This window comes from Trifolium pratense, linkage group LG5 (genome assembly GCF_020283565.1).
Source record: "Trifolium pratense cultivar HEN17-A07 linkage group LG5, ARS_RC_1.1, whole genome shotgun sequence".
Lineage (NCBI taxonomy): Eukaryota > Viridiplantae > Streptophyta > Magnoliopsida > Fabales > Fabaceae > Trifolium > Trifolium pratense.
In genome coordinates, this window is record NC_060063.1 from 40,677,605 (window position 1) to 40,698,258 (window position 20,654).

The 20,654-nt window shown below is 38.5% G+C and overlaps 1 protein-coding gene and 1 long non-coding RNA gene across 2 annotated transcripts; one reads left to right on the forward strand and one right to left on the reverse strand.

Moving 5' to 3' along the window:
* Positions 1–4,080: 4,080 nt before the first annotated feature.
* Positions 4,081–4,659, reverse strand: LOC123883830. The gene is made up of 3 exons (XR_006800471.1): positions 4,620–4,659; positions 4,487–4,536; positions 4,081–4,350 (listed from the first exon to the last, which is right to left on the reverse strand). It is a non-coding gene; the product is annotated as an uncharacterized LOC123883830 (long non-coding RNA).
* A 7,036-nt stretch (positions 4,660–11,695) lies between these two features.
* Positions 11,696–16,084, forward strand: LOC123886665. The gene has a single exon (XM_045935961.1). The coding sequence runs from the start codon at positions 11,696–11,698 to the stop codon at positions 16,082–16,084; it is 4,389 nt and encodes a 1,462-aa protein (XP_045791917.1).
* The last annotated feature ends 4,570 nt before the right edge of the window (positions 16,085–20,654 follow it).

A 20,654-nucleotide genomic window follows, 5' to 3' on the forward strand; every position in this document is an offset into this window, starting at 1 on the left:
TTTTTTTTAGTGAAGGTGAAAATTGAACCAGAGACACGTCACTCTATTTCTTAGCTACTTAACCAACCATATAACTCCCGGAACATAATAACTTCTTATAAGGTTCTTAATTAATCAACCAACTATAGCATGGTCCATGGAGATGTTTGTCCTTATAATTTTTTTTATTAATTCATAAGTCAACCAATCCAATCACAAGGTTTTGACAATATTTAATTGGTCCCATACCAATATGTTTTATCTGATTTACAACAATTTGCATTATTTCTAGACATGAGAAGATGATGAAATAATTGAAGGATCTAGTCTAGACACTTCGAAGTAGTCACAAATTTAATATGTTATCGAAAAATCTAAAACTCTTCATTCATCATCATCAACACAAACAAAGACAGAGGTTTGTTTGTTTGTTTGTTACCCTGCTTTGTCCAAGTTCTTTTGTAACTTTTGCATATTATAGCTTAGTTGGAGACTTGAGATAGACGCAATTTCTTAGTCCTAGATATATACGTACGTTATAGATATGCTAAGCCAGCACACACACACATTTTTCATTAAATACAAATTTGTTTCACTTCTTTAATTACACTAGGGGTAAACCCGTGCGTTGCACGGGTTCGATTAAAATATATAACTAAAATAATTTTATAAATGAAAAATAATAATTGTGATAAGTTTAATCACACATAATTAAAACATAATTAATTTAAAATATGATCATGTTTAATATTAGTATATGTATATAAAAAAAAAGTTGTTTAGAAATATTAGATTTTATTTATTTATATCATAGTTTTGTTTATATTTTAATGTAATAGATTTCTTATAATATTTTATAAATTTGAAGGGATACATCATATTTTATTTTAATTGTGTGCTCCTATAAGATCTTAGGTTTTCTTTATATGAATGACAACTTTACAGTCATATGTCACTTTGCTTTTTATTTTTTTATGTCTCCGTTATTGTATTTTCAATAACAGTTGGAGGCATGCGTACATACATATTTTTTTTTATCACGTGATCTCGTTTTTTGAAAATTACGTATCAAATAACGTAACCGGCCGTTTACTCCCTTATATGCAATTTAAGGCACCAAATAGCTTTTCTACTTACTTCTCTTTCGGTCTTTTGAAGTTTCTCCTCACATATTCATTTGGTGAAATTTTATCCCGACTTTATTAGTCCCAATTTTTTTAGTATATTGTTTAGTTTACATTTTTTTTCTTAGTCTTTTTTTGTTTTGGTTTGTTTTTTCTTTTTTATGGTAAAGTTTGTGACCCTACAAATTTATTTTTAGTTTTTGTGTCTCTTATTTAATAATATTTGCTTGAATATTTAGTGTATTTTTGTTATAATATATATAAGGCTAAATTGCAGTTTTGGCCCCCCACGTTTTATAATTGTGCGATTTTGGCCCCCCAAGTTTCAAATGAGCGATTTTGGCCCCCCACATTTGCCCCCTTTTGCATTTCTTGGTCCCCCTGACTATTTTGACCAAAAACCTGCTGACATCGAATACTTTTGACACGTGTCTTAATTGTATTGGCCAACCAAAATTTATTATTTTTTTTTTAAAAAAAAAATTTAAGGAAAGGTCACGTGACTCTTTTTTTGTTGGGGATTGGTTATTATACATAAGCTATCCTTATGCACCATGCATAAGTTACTTAGTGCACCCCCCAAATTACTTGTGCACCCCCCAAATTACTAGCACACCCCCAAATTTCTCATGCACCCCCCCAAATTACTTGTGCACCCCCAAATTTCTCATGCACCCCCCAAATTTCTCATGCACCCCCAAAATTTCTCGCACACCCCCAATATGACTTTTGCCCCCCAATTTTATTTTTTTGGTCCCCTCCACATTTCTAGCCTAAACCATTTTGTTGTGGGAATGGTTTCAGAGATATGCACTCCAAAACCATTAAGTGTATAAGATGGTTTTAGAGTACAACCCTATAATTAGAATACAAACAATAATTGTGATTTGAAACCATTTAACCAACATAATGGTTTCCAGAATTTTTAAAACCATATAAACACACATAAAACCATTTTACAATACAAATGGTTTCAGTGTATAACTATCTGAAACCATTTAACCAGCATAATGGTTTCCAGAATTTTTGAAACCATAAAAACACACATAAAACCATTTTACAATACAAATGGTTTTAGTGTATAACTATCTGAAACCATTTAACTGGTTTTAAATAATGATTATAATTGTACAAAAAAAAAACAATTATGATTCTAATTATAGGTTGTACTTCAAAACCATCTTATGCACTTAATGGTTTTGGAGTGTATATTTTTGAAACCATTCCCACAGCAAAATGGTTTAGGCTTGAAATATGGGGGGTTAAAAAAAAATTGGGCGCACAAGTCATCTGGGGGTGCGTGAAAAATTTTGGGGGGTGCGCTAGAAATTTGGGGGTGTGCGAGAAATTGGGGGTGCATGAGAAATTTGGGGGGGGGGGTGCACGAGAAATTTGGGGGTGCGCGAGTAATTTGGGGGGTACGTGAGAAATTTGGGGGGTGTGAGATTAGGTGTGAGTGTGTGAGTTGAGATTGGCTAGGATTATTACATGTGGATGCTCAATCTAATGGATGTTATTGACTTATGTACCATGCATAAGGATTACACTTATGTATAATAACTTCTCCCCAATCAGATGTTAGAGTTTTCTAACCAAAATTGCGATTTAAGACTACCAACAGAGGCACTAACATCTGATTGTTAAATTAAGACTTTTAATTGTTGTTTTTTACAATTTGTAAAAAAAAAAAAAAAATTAATCCCAACATAAAAAGAGTCACGTGACCTTTCCTTAAATTTTCTTATAATTTTGGTTGGCCAATACAATTAAGACACGTGTAAAAAATATTTCATGTCAGCAGGTTTTTGGTCAAAATAGTCAAGGGGGACCAAGAAATGCAAAAGGGGGCAAACGTGGGGGGCCAAAATCGCTCATTTGAAACTTGGGGGGCCAAAATCGCACAATTATGAAACGTGGGGGGCCAAAACTGCAATTTAGCCTATATATAAACCTTAAATACTTTTTGTTGCCAATATATAAGTTTGGATGATGATTTCATATATTTGAATTTAGGTTCAGTTATTTGGCTCAGGTAAAGAAAGTTTATTTTGCATGTCTCCCGAGAGGTCACTTGGTTGAAGAGTTAATCTTCAACCTAGAGGAACTTGGTTCGAGACCCGACACCCGAAAAAGAAAGTTTATTTTAGAAGAATTTAACATCTCATCTTATTATTTGCTTAAAAATGTTATATTATTCTTATAAATATCTCTCTATATTTATTTTGGGCCGTAAATACTCTTAAATCATATTCTCAAAGTCCTACATATATGTTTCAATCATATTTTTCGTTTATTATAAGCAATTGTTAAATAATTATGACTATCTATTTTAACAAAATTAAAAATAGATGATAGTTTTTGTAACTTGAAAGTTGTCCTAAGTTAATATTATTAGTGGTGTGAAATTATAATATTTTTATTATATGCAAAATTTTAAAATTCTAAATTATTATTATTTTGTTGTAGGTATAATTTTTTTTCAAGTAAATGCATGCATGATAGAATTGTAATTTACAATTAAATACGTAAACTGATTGTATATGACATGCAATTAAAACTCAATATGAAAATGAAAGGTCCCATGAATAAAAACTAAACCTTTCAATATTCATTACTTTTAATCATCATTAATTAAATAGAATAAGAAAGGGGAGAAGTTACAAATGAGTATTAGGATTTTTTTTTAGAAGTGTCACATTGTCATAAGTAATGCAAGCTAAATATCATGTCAAAGTCATTATCATTATCACAATTCACACAATGCTTACATAATTTAGTCTGAATATATAAGTTTAAAGTATCCCTGAAATTAGAAGATTTGAACTTCACCACAATGCTTGCATAATTTATCTAACCGTCTATGAATGTAGAGGAAAAACGTGAGTATAAACATATACTCACATTTAGTTATAAAGACTATGGACCCATGTTATAATAGTGGTTATAACATTCTTTTCTTTTTTTAAATGAACTAAACTTTAGAATTGAAAGTGAATTCCTTCAAAACATAGATGAAAATTATAAAAAAAAATGAATCACTTGCACCAAACATATTGATGCTATAAATTTATTATCTAACTATTGGAAAATTCTTCAAACATCATATATCTCAATCCTCTAAATCTTCCACAACTTTCTTGCTCCATAATATTAGTTGACTCTTTATTAGATACAATTTGAGAAAGGAATATATTTTGTCATCTTACATGGAATGAAGCCTCTTAAAAATTATCATTGGTTCTATGTTCTTGATAACAAAAGAACAACCAATATCAGTAAATAAATGAGGAAAATAAGATTGTTTACTTACAACCATTGTTATGATAAAAAAAATTAAAGATTTAAATGACAATAATTTGATAAGAGTAATTGAGAATACCGACCTTTTCATCCATTAGCATTCTATCTGCAGTGAAAAATTATTTCTTCCAAGCTACAAATGAAGAACAAAAACTAAACATTAGTAAATATGAATATTGTAGGATAACAAAAACTAAACATTAGTATATATAGCACCATGTAGAAATAAACTCAAAGATTGAGTGAAATTGTCAAATGTTAAGATTTAGGAATGAGTAGAAAATGAATGTGAGGTGGTGGTTATAAAGAGTGTGAGAGAGAGTGAAAGTCACTAAACTTTTCTACTTTGTAAGTTATATTTGGAGGAATGTTAAAGGATGCATACAATTATGATGATGCTAAATAATGCATTAGTTTTTTTTAAAAAAAATTTAATTTAATAAATTAAAAGAGACAATATTAAGATTTTAATAGAGATTATGAACTATTTTTTAGAGTGCCACATCATCACAATGCTTGCTTATGAGCAACTCAACCTTCAAAATGGGAAGCTTTGTTAGGCTGCCACATCAGCAAAAAAAGGTTTGCTTTACAATTATATATATTGAATTTAATGAATAATGAATAATGAGAAAGTTAATTGAGGGTTACATTAGAAAGTACATATAAGCATGCAATGTAATGATATATGACACATAAGCATCAACTATTGCTTAGAAAAAAGAAAAAAAATGGGAAGCTTTGTTAGGCTGCCACATCAGCAAAAAAAGGTTTGCTTTACAATTATATATTGATAATAATTGTTCACACAATATCCCTAAGCTCTAGGTCATATCAACAAAGGATATTATGTTTACAACAAAAGAGTAAGGATTAGCAAATTCAAATATGCCATCACGGGCTTAATACAATTCATCCGAATAACTCGACACGGTAAATACCTAATCAGAGCAATTCTATACAACCCATCAAAAAGATATACAAAATATATCTAAAGGAGTAGTCTAAGCTAAACTCCTCACCAAAAAGCGCACTATCACAAGCACGAGCAAGCCCTCTAACTCTGATCGGGATGCTCAACCTGAGAATCTGAACCCCCAACGGTCCAGCACATAACACAAAGCATGAGAGTTATATCACATAATCAAAATATAAGTGTAAGTAAAATGGTACTTAAACACTTCTTCAATATACATGCATAGATCATACATTTATACATATAATCGAATACTCAACATCAATCATCATTTATCACAATTAGCCAAGTATGTGTCACATATCACTTATCACATAAATGTACACATAACCTAATGCATTCTAATGCTTCAACTTCATGCAATGTCACCCTAGACATATCTAATGCATGTGGTACCGTTTCGTCTTTATTATAGTATCTCACCTCTAATATTCGTCTTTATCGGATAAATATAATCCGATATCCGTCTTTATTGGAATATCCAATATACAACAACAATTCATGAATGCATGTATATGTTTTTCATGAATTCACCAACAATTATTTAGCATAAAGCTCGTCATTTACTATGTGGAACACTATCCAACATACGTCATTATTAAGATTAACAAAACCTTAATATTCTTCATTTACAACTTCATACATGATTAAAAATTATTATAACCATCAACAAGCATCAACAATCATGTAAGAATACCATTAAACCATGTTACAAGTGTCTAATTACACTTACAAACATCAACAAAAAGTTGCAGTTCCTGTACTGTTCGCTAAGCGAAAGGTAGCGAGCCTCAGCGAACGCTACCAGAGAATTGCTGACTCATAGCGAGCATCAGCGAGCTGTTCGCTGAGCGAAGGCTCAGCGAGCCTCAACGAACCACACCAGTGGATCACCTGCTCGTGGCGAGCTGCAGCGAGCTGTGGCGAGCTGTTCGCCACACGTTCGCTGAGCGAAGGCCTAGCGAGCGCCTCCTGACAGGAAAGTTCAAAACCTGCGTTTTTCCACTCTAATCACCCAAAAATCCCATTTTTCATGTTATAAATTCCAAATAAGTTTGTATTCAAGCATAACAAACATGGATAAACACAAAAGGACAGTTCATTTCATAGATCTACATCATAAACATCGAAAAAGTAAAGATTGAACACTTTTTCATCAAAACTCTCAAGAACACAAAGTTCTTGAGTTTAATCTTTCATAAAACTCGTTTTTAACCATTAAATCCATTCATTCATCATGTTAAAAACATATTAAGCAGGTTAAGAACCTTGGAATCGATTTCCATCAAGAAAATCCATTCCAAGCTAAAACGAAAATGGGGTGGAGGAAGTTCGGGTGAGGAGAAATCGACATTCTCCCCTTCCTCGGGTCACCCACGATTATGGAACCTACTCTCATACCTGGATTCGAAGAAAACACGACGAAAGATCTTGAATACCTTCACTTTCCTCTTGCCCTAGCTCTCAAGCTCTCTTCCTTCTCTCTATCTTCAAGAACAAAAGAGAATAATGAATTTCTCTCTCCCTCTTGGCCATATGGGCGCCCCACACTCCCACACAAGGCCCATTGGGCCTCAAGCCCAATTGGCTTGGCCCAATGACACGTTAACTCACTCTACTCGCTCAATAACTAAAGTACTCGATAAATAACTCAAGTTATTAACTTAATTAAAATTGCCACGTTAATAAAATATTTTAACACACGAAAACTAATAATTTGAAAATTGGGTCGTTACAATAGGTGCGATGGACGCGCAGAAAAGCCCAAAACCCAGCTGAAAAACTTTAAATAGAGTATTCCTCCTCCACCATTATTCATTCAGAAATATTCAGAGACATTGAATATTCACTCTAGAGTTTGGAGAACTATAAGGAGAAGCAAGGAGGTCAAGGAAATCCAAGGTCAATAAGGTTCTTTTCTTTCTGCCTTTGTAATTTATTTTTCCTGGGTTAGGTGGAGTCGAGGAACTCCCTTACGAATGCTTGGTTTTGTATAATTTGGGTATAGATTCAATTGTTTCTACTTTCAAACTCTTTTATCGTCTGGTTTTATATTTATTTTAATACTGATCACATTAGAATAAAAATCTAAGGAGGTAGTGGATATCGCATAGGAAACGAAGCTAGTAATCCCGAACGAAGGACGGTGTGCTATGGCCAAGATGAGACCATTAAATTCAGTACCTGAGGTCTTAGTATAGGATTAGAATGAACGATAATTTCTACCTGAGGCAGAGTTAGGACTAGTTAGAGGCACACGTGACAGCTTGTGACACATGGAGCCTTAAAGGTAATGATACCAACGTTTGTAACAAAAAAGTGGAACAGTTTGTAAGGGTAACCACTAACTAGGCTCTGAACAGTTTATAATATAAATAGGGAACGAGTGTTTCTTAACCTATTTTTAATAGTCTAATTCATGATAGAGGGAAACAATGGAAAAACCACCAAGCAGGAGTAAGGGAGGGATCCGACCATACTTAACCACCCCGCGTGGACACAGACGCACCATTTACTTTTACAGTCATTTACTTTCCTGCAATTTACTTTTCTACTCTTTAATTATTGCAATTTACTTTTACCTGCACAACTATCTCCAAACACCAAAGCGAATGCAAATTCATTCATAAACGAAACTAGTAATTTTGCCACAATCTCTATGGAGAACGATAAACTTATCACTTTATTACTTGGTAGCGATTCTGTGCACTTGCAGAACCACCGTCACTTACCTAGCCAAAATCTCAGTAGATCAAAATTTGCAATAAAAAAATTTTAATTAATTTTTTCCGATATATATATATATATATATATATATATATATATATATATATATATATATATATATATATATATATATATATATATATATATATTACATATACTAATATAGATACAAAATCTAAATAGGTCATAATAAAATAAAACTAAATCTACAAAAAAAAATTAATTAATTTTTTTCGATAAATATAAATAATTTTTTTTTTACATATACTAATATAGATACAAAATCTAAATAGGTCAAAATAAATTAAAACTAAATCTACAAATAATATAAACAAGAAATATTTTTGGATTTTAAATTTTTTAATTTTTTTGATTTTTTGAAAATTTATAATTCCTAAACTGCGCTAATGAGTTTGTAAACACAATCCCCAGCAACTTGGTGGTGGCTCTGCAAGTGCACAGAATCGCAACCAAGTAATAAAGTGATAAGTTATCGTTCTCCACAGGGATTGTGCCAAAATTACTAGTTTCGCTTGAGAATAGTTTTGCAGTCGCTTTGTTTAAAGATAGTTGTACGGGTAAAAGTAAATAACATTAATTAAAGAGCAGAAAAGTAAATTGCAGGAAAGTAAATGACTATAAAAGTAAATGGTGCGTGTGTGTCCACGCGGGGTGGTTAAGTGTTTTCGGATCCCTCCCTTACTCATGCTTGGTGGTTATTCCATTGTTCCCCTCTATCAGGATTAGACTATTGAAAATACGTTCAGAAGCACTCGTTCCCTATTTCTGTTACAAATTGTTTAGAGCCTAGTTTAGGTTGCCCTACTCTGCTTAAATATCCTTGCCCCAGTCGGTTCCACTTACTCGTTTAAACTTTGGTATCATTACCTTTAAGGCTCATTGTGTCGCAAGCTGTCACGTGTGCCTCAAACTAGTCATAACTCTGCCTCAGATACTGAATTTAATGGTCTCATCTTGGCCTTAGCACACCGTCCTTCGTTTGGGATAACTAAATTCGTTTCCTATCTGATATCCACTAGCTCCTTAGATTTTTATTCTATGTGATCAGTATTAAAATAAATATAAAACCAGACAATAAAAGAGTTTGAAAGTAGGAACAATTGAATTTATACCCAAATTATACAAAACCAAGCATTCGTAAGGGAGTTCCTCGACTCCACCTAACCTAGAAAAAATAAATTACAAAGACACAAAGAAAAGAACCTTGCTGACCTTGGAGTTCCTTGGCCCTCCTTGCCTCCTTCTTAGAGTTCTCCTAACTCTAGAGTGAATATTGAATAGTTCTCAATATTTTGGAATGAATAATAGTGAAGGAGAAAGACTCTATTTATATTTTTTCAGCTGGGTTTTGGGCTTTTCTGCGCGTCCATCGCACCTATCGTGGCCACGATGGATCATATCGTGGTACGATGAAAGATTTGATCAGGATTTTCTGTTTTCTTCAACCGCCTTTCATCGTGCCACGATGACAAGTCATCGTGGTACGATGCGAAAGATTTGTTGCAGATTTTCTTCAATTTAAACCGCCTTCTCATCGTGCCACGCTGGATCTCATTGTATGTACGATGGTGCGCGCTTTTTATTATGTTTTTGCCATTTTTTGCTGCTTTTTCCACTTTTCTTGTTTCTGGGCCAAATAATTTCACTTTTCCAGGTATTTGCTTGTTTTTGGTCTTCAATTGCTATTAAAACTACCCTAATCTACTACTAAAAACATCATATAATTGACTGTCATCAGCTACCTACGGGTTTCTCGCGCGCCCTATTTTTACTCATCCGCCATCTACAAATTTCTCGCGCGCCCTATTTTTACTATCCGCTAGTTAAGTAGTAAAAATGAGAAATTTGAGAAAAAAAACACCACCCACTATTTAAGTAGCGGATGATGTTTGAGAAACTCGTACGATGGCAAAAGAAATGGTCATAACACAGACTAAGTTTAAATCATCTAAAACAAGTTATTTATATTTATTTTTAATTTTTTTTATAACTTATTCAGGCTCGGGCTACCCGCGGCCCATTCGGGCCCATGTTTCAAGGTTAAATATGGTAGGAACAATAATAAGCTATAAGTTCATAAGCTAATTCAAATAACGTTGAAAAGTAACCTATAAGTTATAAACTCTTGGTGAAATGGCCGTTATCACACTAATCTTTTTTTAGTTATATGAGTTTATAAGCTATAAGCTAAAAGTTAGATCCTAAATCAGATTTTTGGTTTTGCCAAACAGATCCTGAGTAAAATGCACACAAGAGAACAATGTACTTAAAATTGAAAAAAAATTGTAAATAAAATTCCAGTAAATAAAAATTAATTTAATAATAGTATAAAAATGATATATTAAATTAATAAAATGAGATATTTAGTACAAGGAGACTTCCTCTTATTTGTGTTTCATCTTTGAACACCTTCTCTATTTCTAAGTTCGATTTGTAGTTTTTTTTTCCACCTTTGTTATTGTACATGCGACGTGAAATATATTACATTAAAATTAAAATAAAATTTTGGCATATAAAAATAATTTAATAATAACATATAATTAATTTAATAATAATATATAAATTTAAAATGATTTTGATGAAAGATGATAAAGTATGGTGTGGACGCTTTAATTTATTATAGCCTATTGTATACTTTTGTGATCTAAAGGTTAAAATTTGTTTCCCACTATGGGAGACCTATCACCCACGAGAATATGGATTCGGTTATGAATATTTTTCAAATTGCGGATATGATGGGAATGAGTACTATAGAACTTTACTCATTGTCATCTTTATGTACACCCACTTATTCACCTTAAAATTATAAACATCTTTAAAATATAACATATAAAAATTAAATTACCAGAATAATCCTTAATATATATCTTGATTAAATAAATACTACTTCTGATACTTTTTATAAGAAACAGTTGACTATCTTAGTTCATTAAATAACTGATGTATTTGGTCTATATTATAAACAAAATACATTAATAAAAAGTGTGTTGCTTCTATATTTGGACTGGGCAAGGGGCTTAGAAGCAAATTCAACAAGCCCAATTAATATGGGAAAGAGTATTAGGCCCAAATCCAGAAGGCCCTCAACGCCCCATTAGGCGACTCAAGACCAAGGCGTGACCAACGACAACATGGCAACGCCCAGAAGTGAATGCCGTATTGTTATAAAATATCTTCTTCTTCCCTGCGACAGCAACTGACTTGGGAAGGAAGAAACCAACCTCCCGCAACCGCCATAGCTTGGAGACCAAGGTCTTTACCCCTATTTTCACGCTGTGTCACCGAAGAAGGCGCTGTAGACCGGATTTCTAGGAATCCTTACTTGGAGAAGAAGACTAGAGTCTCTATAAATAGCTCCATGCTTTCATTTGTAAAGGGATCCTTTTTCTGACTGAAAAAACTCCCAGGGTTGTTGGGATTGAACCAAGTGTAATCACACCATTTAATCAATAATACAACCCCCTTTGAGTTTTTACCAGAACATTTTGGCGCCCACCGTGGGGCTGCGGTAAAATCATTTGATCCCAGCCTATCACAGCAATTAGACGAAAAAATCAAACATCTCCACATGGCTGGAGAACATGGAAACAACGATAATTCTAGCGTTAACACCTTGCAAGCCGCCGTCGTAGAAATTCGGCGTTTGCAGACCCAGATCGCGGCTATCGAAGCCGAAAGAACACATGAGAAAGAAAAAGCGAAAATGATTTCAGAAGAGGAGGAAGGAGAGAACATCATGGATGTACAGCCTTTGGCACAACATTTATGGGATACACAAATCACGGAAGCGATCAAAGTTCCTCACCTTCCTACCTTTGATGGGAAAACTGACCCTCGAGAGCATCTGATGGCAATTGGAACACAAACCGCCATAATCAATGCTCCAGAACACCTGAAATGTAAACTACTAGCCGGCACCTTCAAGGATGTAGCCTTGCGTTGGTATATGAACCTTCCAAGAAATTCAATAGAAAGCTACGCGGATTTTCACAAAAAATTCGTTCACCAGTTCGCCGGATCGAAACACGTGAAAGTCACGTCAACTAGCCTATTCTCCATTCGCCAAAACCACGGCGAATCGTTGCGTAGTTTTCTAGCCAGATTCAGCGAGGCCACCATCAAGGTCTCAAATCCAAACAAGGAGATGTTCGTGGCGGCCTTCCACAATGGGCTAAGAGCAGGACATTTCAACGAATCCTTAGCCCAAAAACCAGCCTCATCAATGCAGGAGGTAAACAAGAGAGCGGAGTGTTACATAAAGGGCGAAGAAAGCAACGCCGAGAAAAGGCAAAGAGACGCCAAGGAGAAGGAATATGTAGGCCGTGCTACTAGAGCCCCAGAACACCCGCGACCAAAAACGGGAAGTCATCAAGGAAACACATGGCAAAGGCACCATGGTAAGCCATACCATCAACCACCAAGGAGAGAGTTCAGGAATCACCCCGCCGAGGAAGAGTTTACGCCATTAAACACTTCAAAAGTGTACGTGTTAAACGAAATTCTGGCCAGTGGCTTGGCAAATCTCCCCCCAAAAAGAGCCAACAATATCCCCATGGGACTCAACGACAACGCCTGGTGCGCCTACCATAGGTGCAGAGGTCATTCTACGGAAAAGTGCTTCCGCCTAAGAGATTTGATTGAAGAACTGATTAAAAGCGGACACCTCCGAAGGTTCATTGACGATGCAGCGCAAGGCCGAGTCGTCGTGTCAAAAATCCCCAGGCAAGAGCCACGCGATACTCAGGGGCCAAGTAAAGAGCCTCCAAAGGAGAGGATCTCTGTGAATACAATAGCGGGGGGGTTCTCAGGAGGAGGTGAGTCAAGCTCAGCAAGGAAAAGATATGTGCGTCGAGCCATCTCAGAGATATATCTCGTGAGACAACCCCAACCAATCGACGTTCCGGATTTGGCATTTACTGCAAGGGATGGCCTGGAGGTAGCGCCCCATGACGATGACCCTCTGGTAATACAAGTCCAAATCCTGAACTGCGATGTAAAGAGAGTACTAATTGATTCAGGAAGTTCAGCAGACATCATGTACTGGGAAGCTTTCAAGGCCATGCAATTAGCGGAGGAGCAATTGCAGCCGTACGCAGGAGCTCTAGTGGGGTTTTTCGGAGAACAGGTAGACGTGATGGGCTACGCCTCATTACTCACTACCTTCGGAGAGGGAAATAACGCCAAGACCATCAAAGTGCGATATTTGGTAGTCAAAACTCCGTTCACCTCCTACAACATTATCATAGGAAGACCTGCTTTCAACACCTTAGGGGCGGCCATGTCCACTCTGTACCTAGCAATTAAGTACCCTCTCGATAACGGAGGAGTAGGAACAGTTAGAGGCGATCAGATCCTCGCCAAAAAATGTTACGAGTCCAGCTTAAAGATACGGCATCGAGCATCCAATACAAATGGAGCATCCGAAAGAAGACAATCCACAGTTCCAGGTGGCATAAACATCATAGAAAATTCAGACATGGATCCAAGGGAAGAATTTCAAGACAGAAGGGTGAGCCCTATAGAAGACCTGGAGCAAGTTCAAATCGGCGATCACCCGCACCAAACAACCAGTTTAGGAACGGCGTTGCCCAATGAGGAGAGAAGAAGAATCATCAAAATCTTGAAGGACAACGCTGACCTATTTGCATGGAAACCCTCAGATATGCCAGGAATAGATGAAGGGGTGATAACACATAAACTATCAATATCACCCAACACAAAACCTGTCTCCCAGAGAAAAAGAAAAGTTGGGGAGGAAAGGCGAGCTGCAATAGCGGAAGAAGTGGAGAAACTAAAAGAGGCTGGATTCATTGAAGAGATAAAATATCCCTCTTGGTTGGCTAACGTCGTCATGGTGAAAAAGGCCAACGGAAAGTGGAGGATGTGCGTGGATTTTACGGATCTAAATAAGGCATGTCCCAAAGACCCATATCCTTTGCCCAACATAGACAAGTTGATTGATGGTGCTTCAGGATGCAAAATGTTGAGTTTTATGGACGCCTACTCAGGGTATAATCAAATAAAGATGAACCCTATAGATGCCTGCCATACAGCCTTTATGTCGAATACCTGCAATTATTTTTACAACGTTATGCCTTTCGGGTTGAAGAATGCAGGAGCAACATACCAAAGGTTGATGGACAGGGTTTTTTCCGAGCAAATAGGGAAGAACTTAGAGGTATACATTGATGATATGGTAGTGAAAACTCCCGAAGGAAATCGCCATGACGAAGACCTTTTAGACATCCTGGGATCAGTAAGAAAGTACAACATGAGATTAAACCCAGCGAAATGTTCCTTCGGGGTGCAAGCAGGAAAATTCCTAGGTTTCATGCTCACCAACAGAGGAATAGAAGCCAATCCAGAAAAATGTCAAGCTATCATAGACATGAGAAGTCCTACATCTGTGAAAGAGGTCCAAACTTTGACGGGCAGAATATCGGCATTATCCAGATTCTTATCATGCGCGGGCGAAAAAGGCTTCCACTTCTTCACATCCCTTAGGAAGAATGAAAGATTCTCCTGGACGCCCGAATGTGAAGAAGCCTTCAGACAACTAAAGGAATTTTTGGCATCGCCGCCCATCTTGACGCGCTCATTACCAGGTAATACCCTTTACCTTTATCTTGCAGTCTCTGATAGAGCCTTAAGTTCAGCTCTGGTTCAGGAAGTAGAAGGCGAAGAAAAGCCTATATATTTTGTAAGTAGAACCCTTAGAGGAGCAGAAACAAGATATCAGAGAATAGAGAGGTTATCTCTTGCGGTGGTTGTCACGGCTAGAAAACTAAGACAATACTTTCAAAGCCACAAGATAGTTGTTAGGACAGATTACCCTATCAAGAACGTCCTCAGAAAGCTAGACTTAGCAGGAAGAATGGTAGCATGGTCCGTCGAACTGTCAGAATTCGACATCACTTTCTCACCGAGAGGGGCCATCAAATCGCAAAGACTGGCCGACTTTGTATTAGAAATGTCTACCCCGCCAACAACTGAAAAAGCGGCGACTTGGACCCTCTCAGTAGACGGAGCCTCCAACGTACGGGGAAGTGGAGCCGGAGTAGTGTTGGAAGGACCAGACGGCGTTATGATAGAACAATCATTACGTTTCGCCTTCAAAGCCAGCAACAACCAGGCTGAGTACGAAGCCTTAATAGCAGGAATGAAGTTAGCAAAAGACATGGAAGTGAAGGAGTTAAAAGCCATGAGTGATTCCCAACTAGTAACCAACCAAGTGTCAGGAAAGTTTCAGACGAAGGAACCACAGTTAATCAAATACGTAGAGGGAGTGCAAAGTCTAGCTAAACACTTCGACTCGTTCGAATTAGTTTATGTCCCTCGCGAGCAAAACATGAGAGCAGATCTATTGTCAAAACTGGCGAGCACAAAGAAACCAGGGAGCCATAGAACCGTTATCCAAGAAACGATCAAAACTCCCAGCATCGGCGGAGAAGATTTGATGATGGTGATAGAGGATGAAGATTGGAGATCACCCATTATACGTTACCTCCAAAAGGATGAACTCCCAAAAGAAAGGGAAAAGGCTTTCAAATTAAAGAAGATGGCGGCATGGTATTCTATGGTAGGGGATAGGCTATACAAAAGGGGATTTGCATCCCCCCTTCTCCTATGCGTCAGCAATGAAGAAGCAAAACACATTATGTCCGAAGTACATGAGGGCTCATGTGGCAGCCATATCGGTTCAAGGGCTTTAGCAGGAAAAATATTAAGGGCAGGTTTCTACTGGCCGGATATACACGATGACACCGCCATGTACGTAAGAAACTATGATAAATGCCAAAGACACGCCAATTTACACCACATGCCTGGAGAGCCATTGAAATCAGTATTATCCCCATGGCCTTTTTTCATGTGGGGGGTGGATATTGTTGGTCCATTCCCAGTTGGCTACAAACAAGCAAGATGGATCATCGTCGCCGTTGATTATTTTACAAAATGAATTGAAGCAGAGCCAGTATCTAGTATTTCGGCGGAACAGGTCAAGATTTTTTATTGGAAAAAAATCATCTGCAGATTCGGCTTGCCTAAGTACATCGTGTCCGATAACGGCACTCAGTTCGCCAGCGAAAAGGTCGTGGAATTCTGTCGAAGCAAAGGAATCAAAAACACCTTTATATCAGTGGAGCACCCACAAGCTAACGGACAGGCTGAATCGGCAAATAAGGTTATATTAAGGGCGTTGAAAAGGAGGCTAGATAGCAAAGGCGAGGCTTGGGTAGCCCACATCTCGCCCATCCTGTGGTCCTATCATACCACTCCCCAATCCGCAACGGGAGAAGCACCATTTACAATGGTCTATGGCTCAGATGCAATGATCCCGGTGGAAATAAATCCTCCCAGTTGGCGCAGAGAAACCATAACGCAGGAGGAGAACGATAGAGCTTTGGAAGAGAACCTAGACATTATCGAAGAAAGAAGAGAGAGAGAGCACACTTCAGAGAATTCGCCATAAAGCAAAGGGCCGCTAGGCGTTATAATACGAGAGTCAAACAGAGAAGTTTTCAAGAGGGCGATCTAGTGTTGAAAAGACCCATGGGAAAGGATAAAGGAGGGAAGTTCGCGGCAAACTGGGAAGGCCCCTTTCGTATACAAGAAGCCTTTGAAGGAGGAGCATATCGCTTAGAGACTATGGAAGGAAGAACCCTCCCCAGGACGTGGAACATAGCAAACTTAAAGTTCTACTATAGCTAGTTACGGAGCATCACGCCACTGGTGGAAGAACAAGTAAATTCATGCCTTTTCAGCACTATTTTAATGATGTACAAGAACCATTTTCATTAATAAATAAAAACAGTGAGACACTCTTTTCCCTTGTGCAAACTAGGGTTTTTATCGAGGCTCATTGAATTTCAAAATTTTAGTAGTTCTTTTTTACACATGTTTTCTTACACAGTCAAAACATTTACGTCAATCAAGGTCAACCTGATTAAGTTATGAACTCTGAATAAACTAAGAAATTAAACCAGGGTTGAGAGGCCTTGGCGCCACCCGTAGGGGGCGTCAGAAACAGAAATTAAACCAGGGTTGAGAGGCCCTGGCGTCACCCGTAGGGGACGTCAAGAACAGAAATTAAATCAAGGTTGAAAGGCCCTGGCGTCACCCGTAGGGGACGTCAAGAAAAGAAATTAAAACAAGGTTGAAAGGCCCTGGCGTCACCCGTAGGGGACGTCAAGAACAGAAAATAAAACAAGGTTGAAAGGCCCTGGCGTCACCCGTAGGGGACGTCAAGAACAGAAATTAAATCAAGGTTGAAAGGCCCTGGCGTCACCCGTAGGGGACGTCAAGAACAGAAATTAAAACAAGGTTGAAAGGCCCTGGCGTCACCCGTAGGGGACGTCAAGAACAGAAATTAAAACAAGGTTGAAAGGCCCTGGCGTCACCCGTAGGGGACGTCAAGAACAGAAATTAAATCAAGGTTGAAAGGCCCTGGCGTCACCCGTAGGGGACGTCAAGAACAGAAATTAAATCAAGGTTGAAAGGCCCTGGCGTCACCCGTAGGGGACGTCAAGAACAGAAATTAAATCAAGGTTGAAAGGCCCTGGCGTCACCCGTAGGGGACGTCAAGAACAGAAAATAAAACAAGGTTGAAAGGCCCTGGCGTCACCCGTAGGGGACGTCAAGAACAGAAATTAAATCAAGGTTGAAAGGCCCTGGCGTCACCCGTAGGGGACGTCAAGAACAGAAATTAAATCAAGGTTGAAAGGCCCTGGCGTCACCCGTAGGGGACGTCAAGAACAGAAAATAAAACAAGGTTGAAAGGCCTTGGCGTCACCCGTAGGGGACGTCAAGAACAGAAATTAAATCAAGGTTGAAAGGCCCTGACGTCACCCGTAGGGGACGTCAAGAACAGAAATTAAAACAAGGTTGAAAGGCCCTGGCGTCACCCGTAGGGGACGTCAAGAACAAAAATTAAATCAAGGTTGAAAGGCCTTGGCGTCACCCGTAGGGGACGTCAAGAACAGAAATTAAATCAAGGTTGAAAGGCCCTGGCGTCACCCATAGGGGACGTCAAGAACAGAAATTAAATCAAGGTTGAAAGGCCCTGGCGTCACCCGTAGGGGACGTCAAGAACAGAAATTAAATCAAGGTTGAAAGGCCCTGGCGTCACCCGTAGGGGACGTCAAGAACAGAAAATAAAACAAGGTTGAAAGGCCCTGGCGTCACCCGTAGGGGGCGCCAAAAACAGAAAATGTACAGCGAAGAAAGGCAAGATTATCAACATCACCAAGAGGAAAAGCTTGCACGCACTCAAAATAAGGCGACATATCGCCATACCAGCTACAATCGCCAAAAAGGCAACAGGTATAAATTTATTCCCAAACAACTCACAATTATGTTAAAGTGTCAAAGACATCACAGGTGTAAGGGTAAAAGTTTACGAAGAAAGAAAGGTAGGAGGTGTTATTTAATAGCGCAATATCAAAATAATCCGCAAAAGCATGAAGAAAGAAAATCAGACAAGCGAAGAAATTAATAAGAAACCCACTGAAGGGCAAGATGTTCAGGCCATAAAAGGGCATACAGAATAGTTACAAAAGCCACATAAGGGCAAGATTTAATCTATTACAACAGAAGAATAAAGCATTCACTGAGGAGGAACGTAAGGAACGAGCTTGCCATCAACTATCTGCTTCATTGCATCGGCCTCGCCTAGGCGCTCAGCATCTAAATCAGGAAAGAGCAGCTTAACCTGCTCGATCGCAAAGGCGAAACCCTCATCATATTGATTGGCTGCACAGAGTTGAAGCTCGTTGATGTCGTTCTCCAACCTAGCCTTCTCATCAGCCAAGGTCCCAATAGACAGTACCGCCTCATTCTTCTCCTTAGATAGCTTAGAGAGTTTCTCATCCTGGGCAGCAGCATTCTCCTTGAGCTTGGCCTCCGAAGCGGCATAGCTTTCTTTAACTTTAGACAGCTTCTCCTCATACTCTTTCTTCAGTCTCTCTGTCTCGCCCTCCCTTTCTTCCTTCAGCTTCTTGATATCGTTCTCCAGCTTTGCCTTAGTTTCAGAATACCTCTTCTCAATGTCAGCGAGATTATCATCAACCATCTTCACTTTTTGCCTCGCCTCTAGAACCTCTTGCTCCTGGCGGTTTGTCAGTAGATAATTAAGAAGAGTACCCTTGACTTCATACTCTAAGGCCTTCTTCCTCAGGTCTCCCGTCGAAGTGTTGGTGAAGCGAGTCATGTCACCCACCATGGTTACTCCTCTCTCAATAAACTCCAGAGGATCGAAGGAGCTCCAGGAAAGGGGCGCAGCAGTTTCAGCGTCTTGAGCAGGAGGCTGAGAAGAACTGGAAGCCGCACCTTTGCCCTTGTCAGCACCCCCAGCCTTTTGAGTAGTCTTCTCTACCCTTTGTTTTTTGGAAGGAGGAGGTGGTTCAACACCCTCGGATCCCACTACTCCGGAATCTGCTTTCCCCGGGATCTCGATACGGATCCGCCCATCATGTTTCTTTTTGCTCCGCCCCTCTTTAATAACAGCTTCCTCCACTTGCAGCTGTTTCAGTGGGTCAATCACGGCGACAGCAGGATTGGCTTTTTGCTGGCGAGCCTTAGCCAAGAATGCCAGTCTCTCCTCATTAGAGATAGTCCTCATTCTCTCTGCAAAAATAAAGAGACAAAAAAAAAAACACAAGTTAGTAATAAGGCGAGATCAACATTAAACAGAAGTAGAAAAATACCAAATGCATTACTTACGTAAATACTCTGTCAGGGCTTCACTATTACCCTCACACCTAAGAATGTCGGCGGTATCCATAAGAGCATAGGAGTCAAGGAAGTTGACGATATCTTGTTCAAAATCGGTCCAGTAGAAGGGAAATAGAGGATCTTCTACTTCATCATACATCAAATCCGGTAGAAGGGCTCCCTTGATAAGCCTAGGGTTATCGGTCTAGTAGAAGGGAAATAGAGGATCTTCTACTTCATCATACATCAAATCCGGGAGTTGATCGCCACAGCGAACCCGGAAGAAAGAGTTCTTAAAGTTCTTGAAGTTGGAAGCGTACAAACTCAGGAGGCGGCGATTAGGTTGACTGCTAAGGGAGACTAAAGCTTGAGGTTTCAAGTTTTTAATGTGGTAGAAGGAGAAAAAGACGCCAATTGAGGGTTTCAGTTCGAAACCTAAGCACATCACCTCGAAGGCTTTGATAAAGGCCCAACTATTGGGATGAAGTTGGGTAGGGGCGACGTTAAGAACCTTCAACATCTCCGCTTCAAAAGGGGTAAAAGGCAGCCAAATATTGAGGGGTTAGATCACGCCAGTGTAAAGGTAGAAATAATGCGGCGGGTTGTCATTCTTAGAAAATACAAACTCGTCCTCTCTGACAGGCTCGGTAATAATAGAATCTTCATGTCGAGAATCAGAGAGTTTGACGGCTTTCCTAAAGCTCCTCACCATTTCCACACCAGTATACTTCGAAGGAACTTCCATGGTGACTGGAGTGTAATCAGCAACGACCAGATCTCGGCAGGGGTTCTTCCGCTTTCCTGTGAAAGAGGAAGGG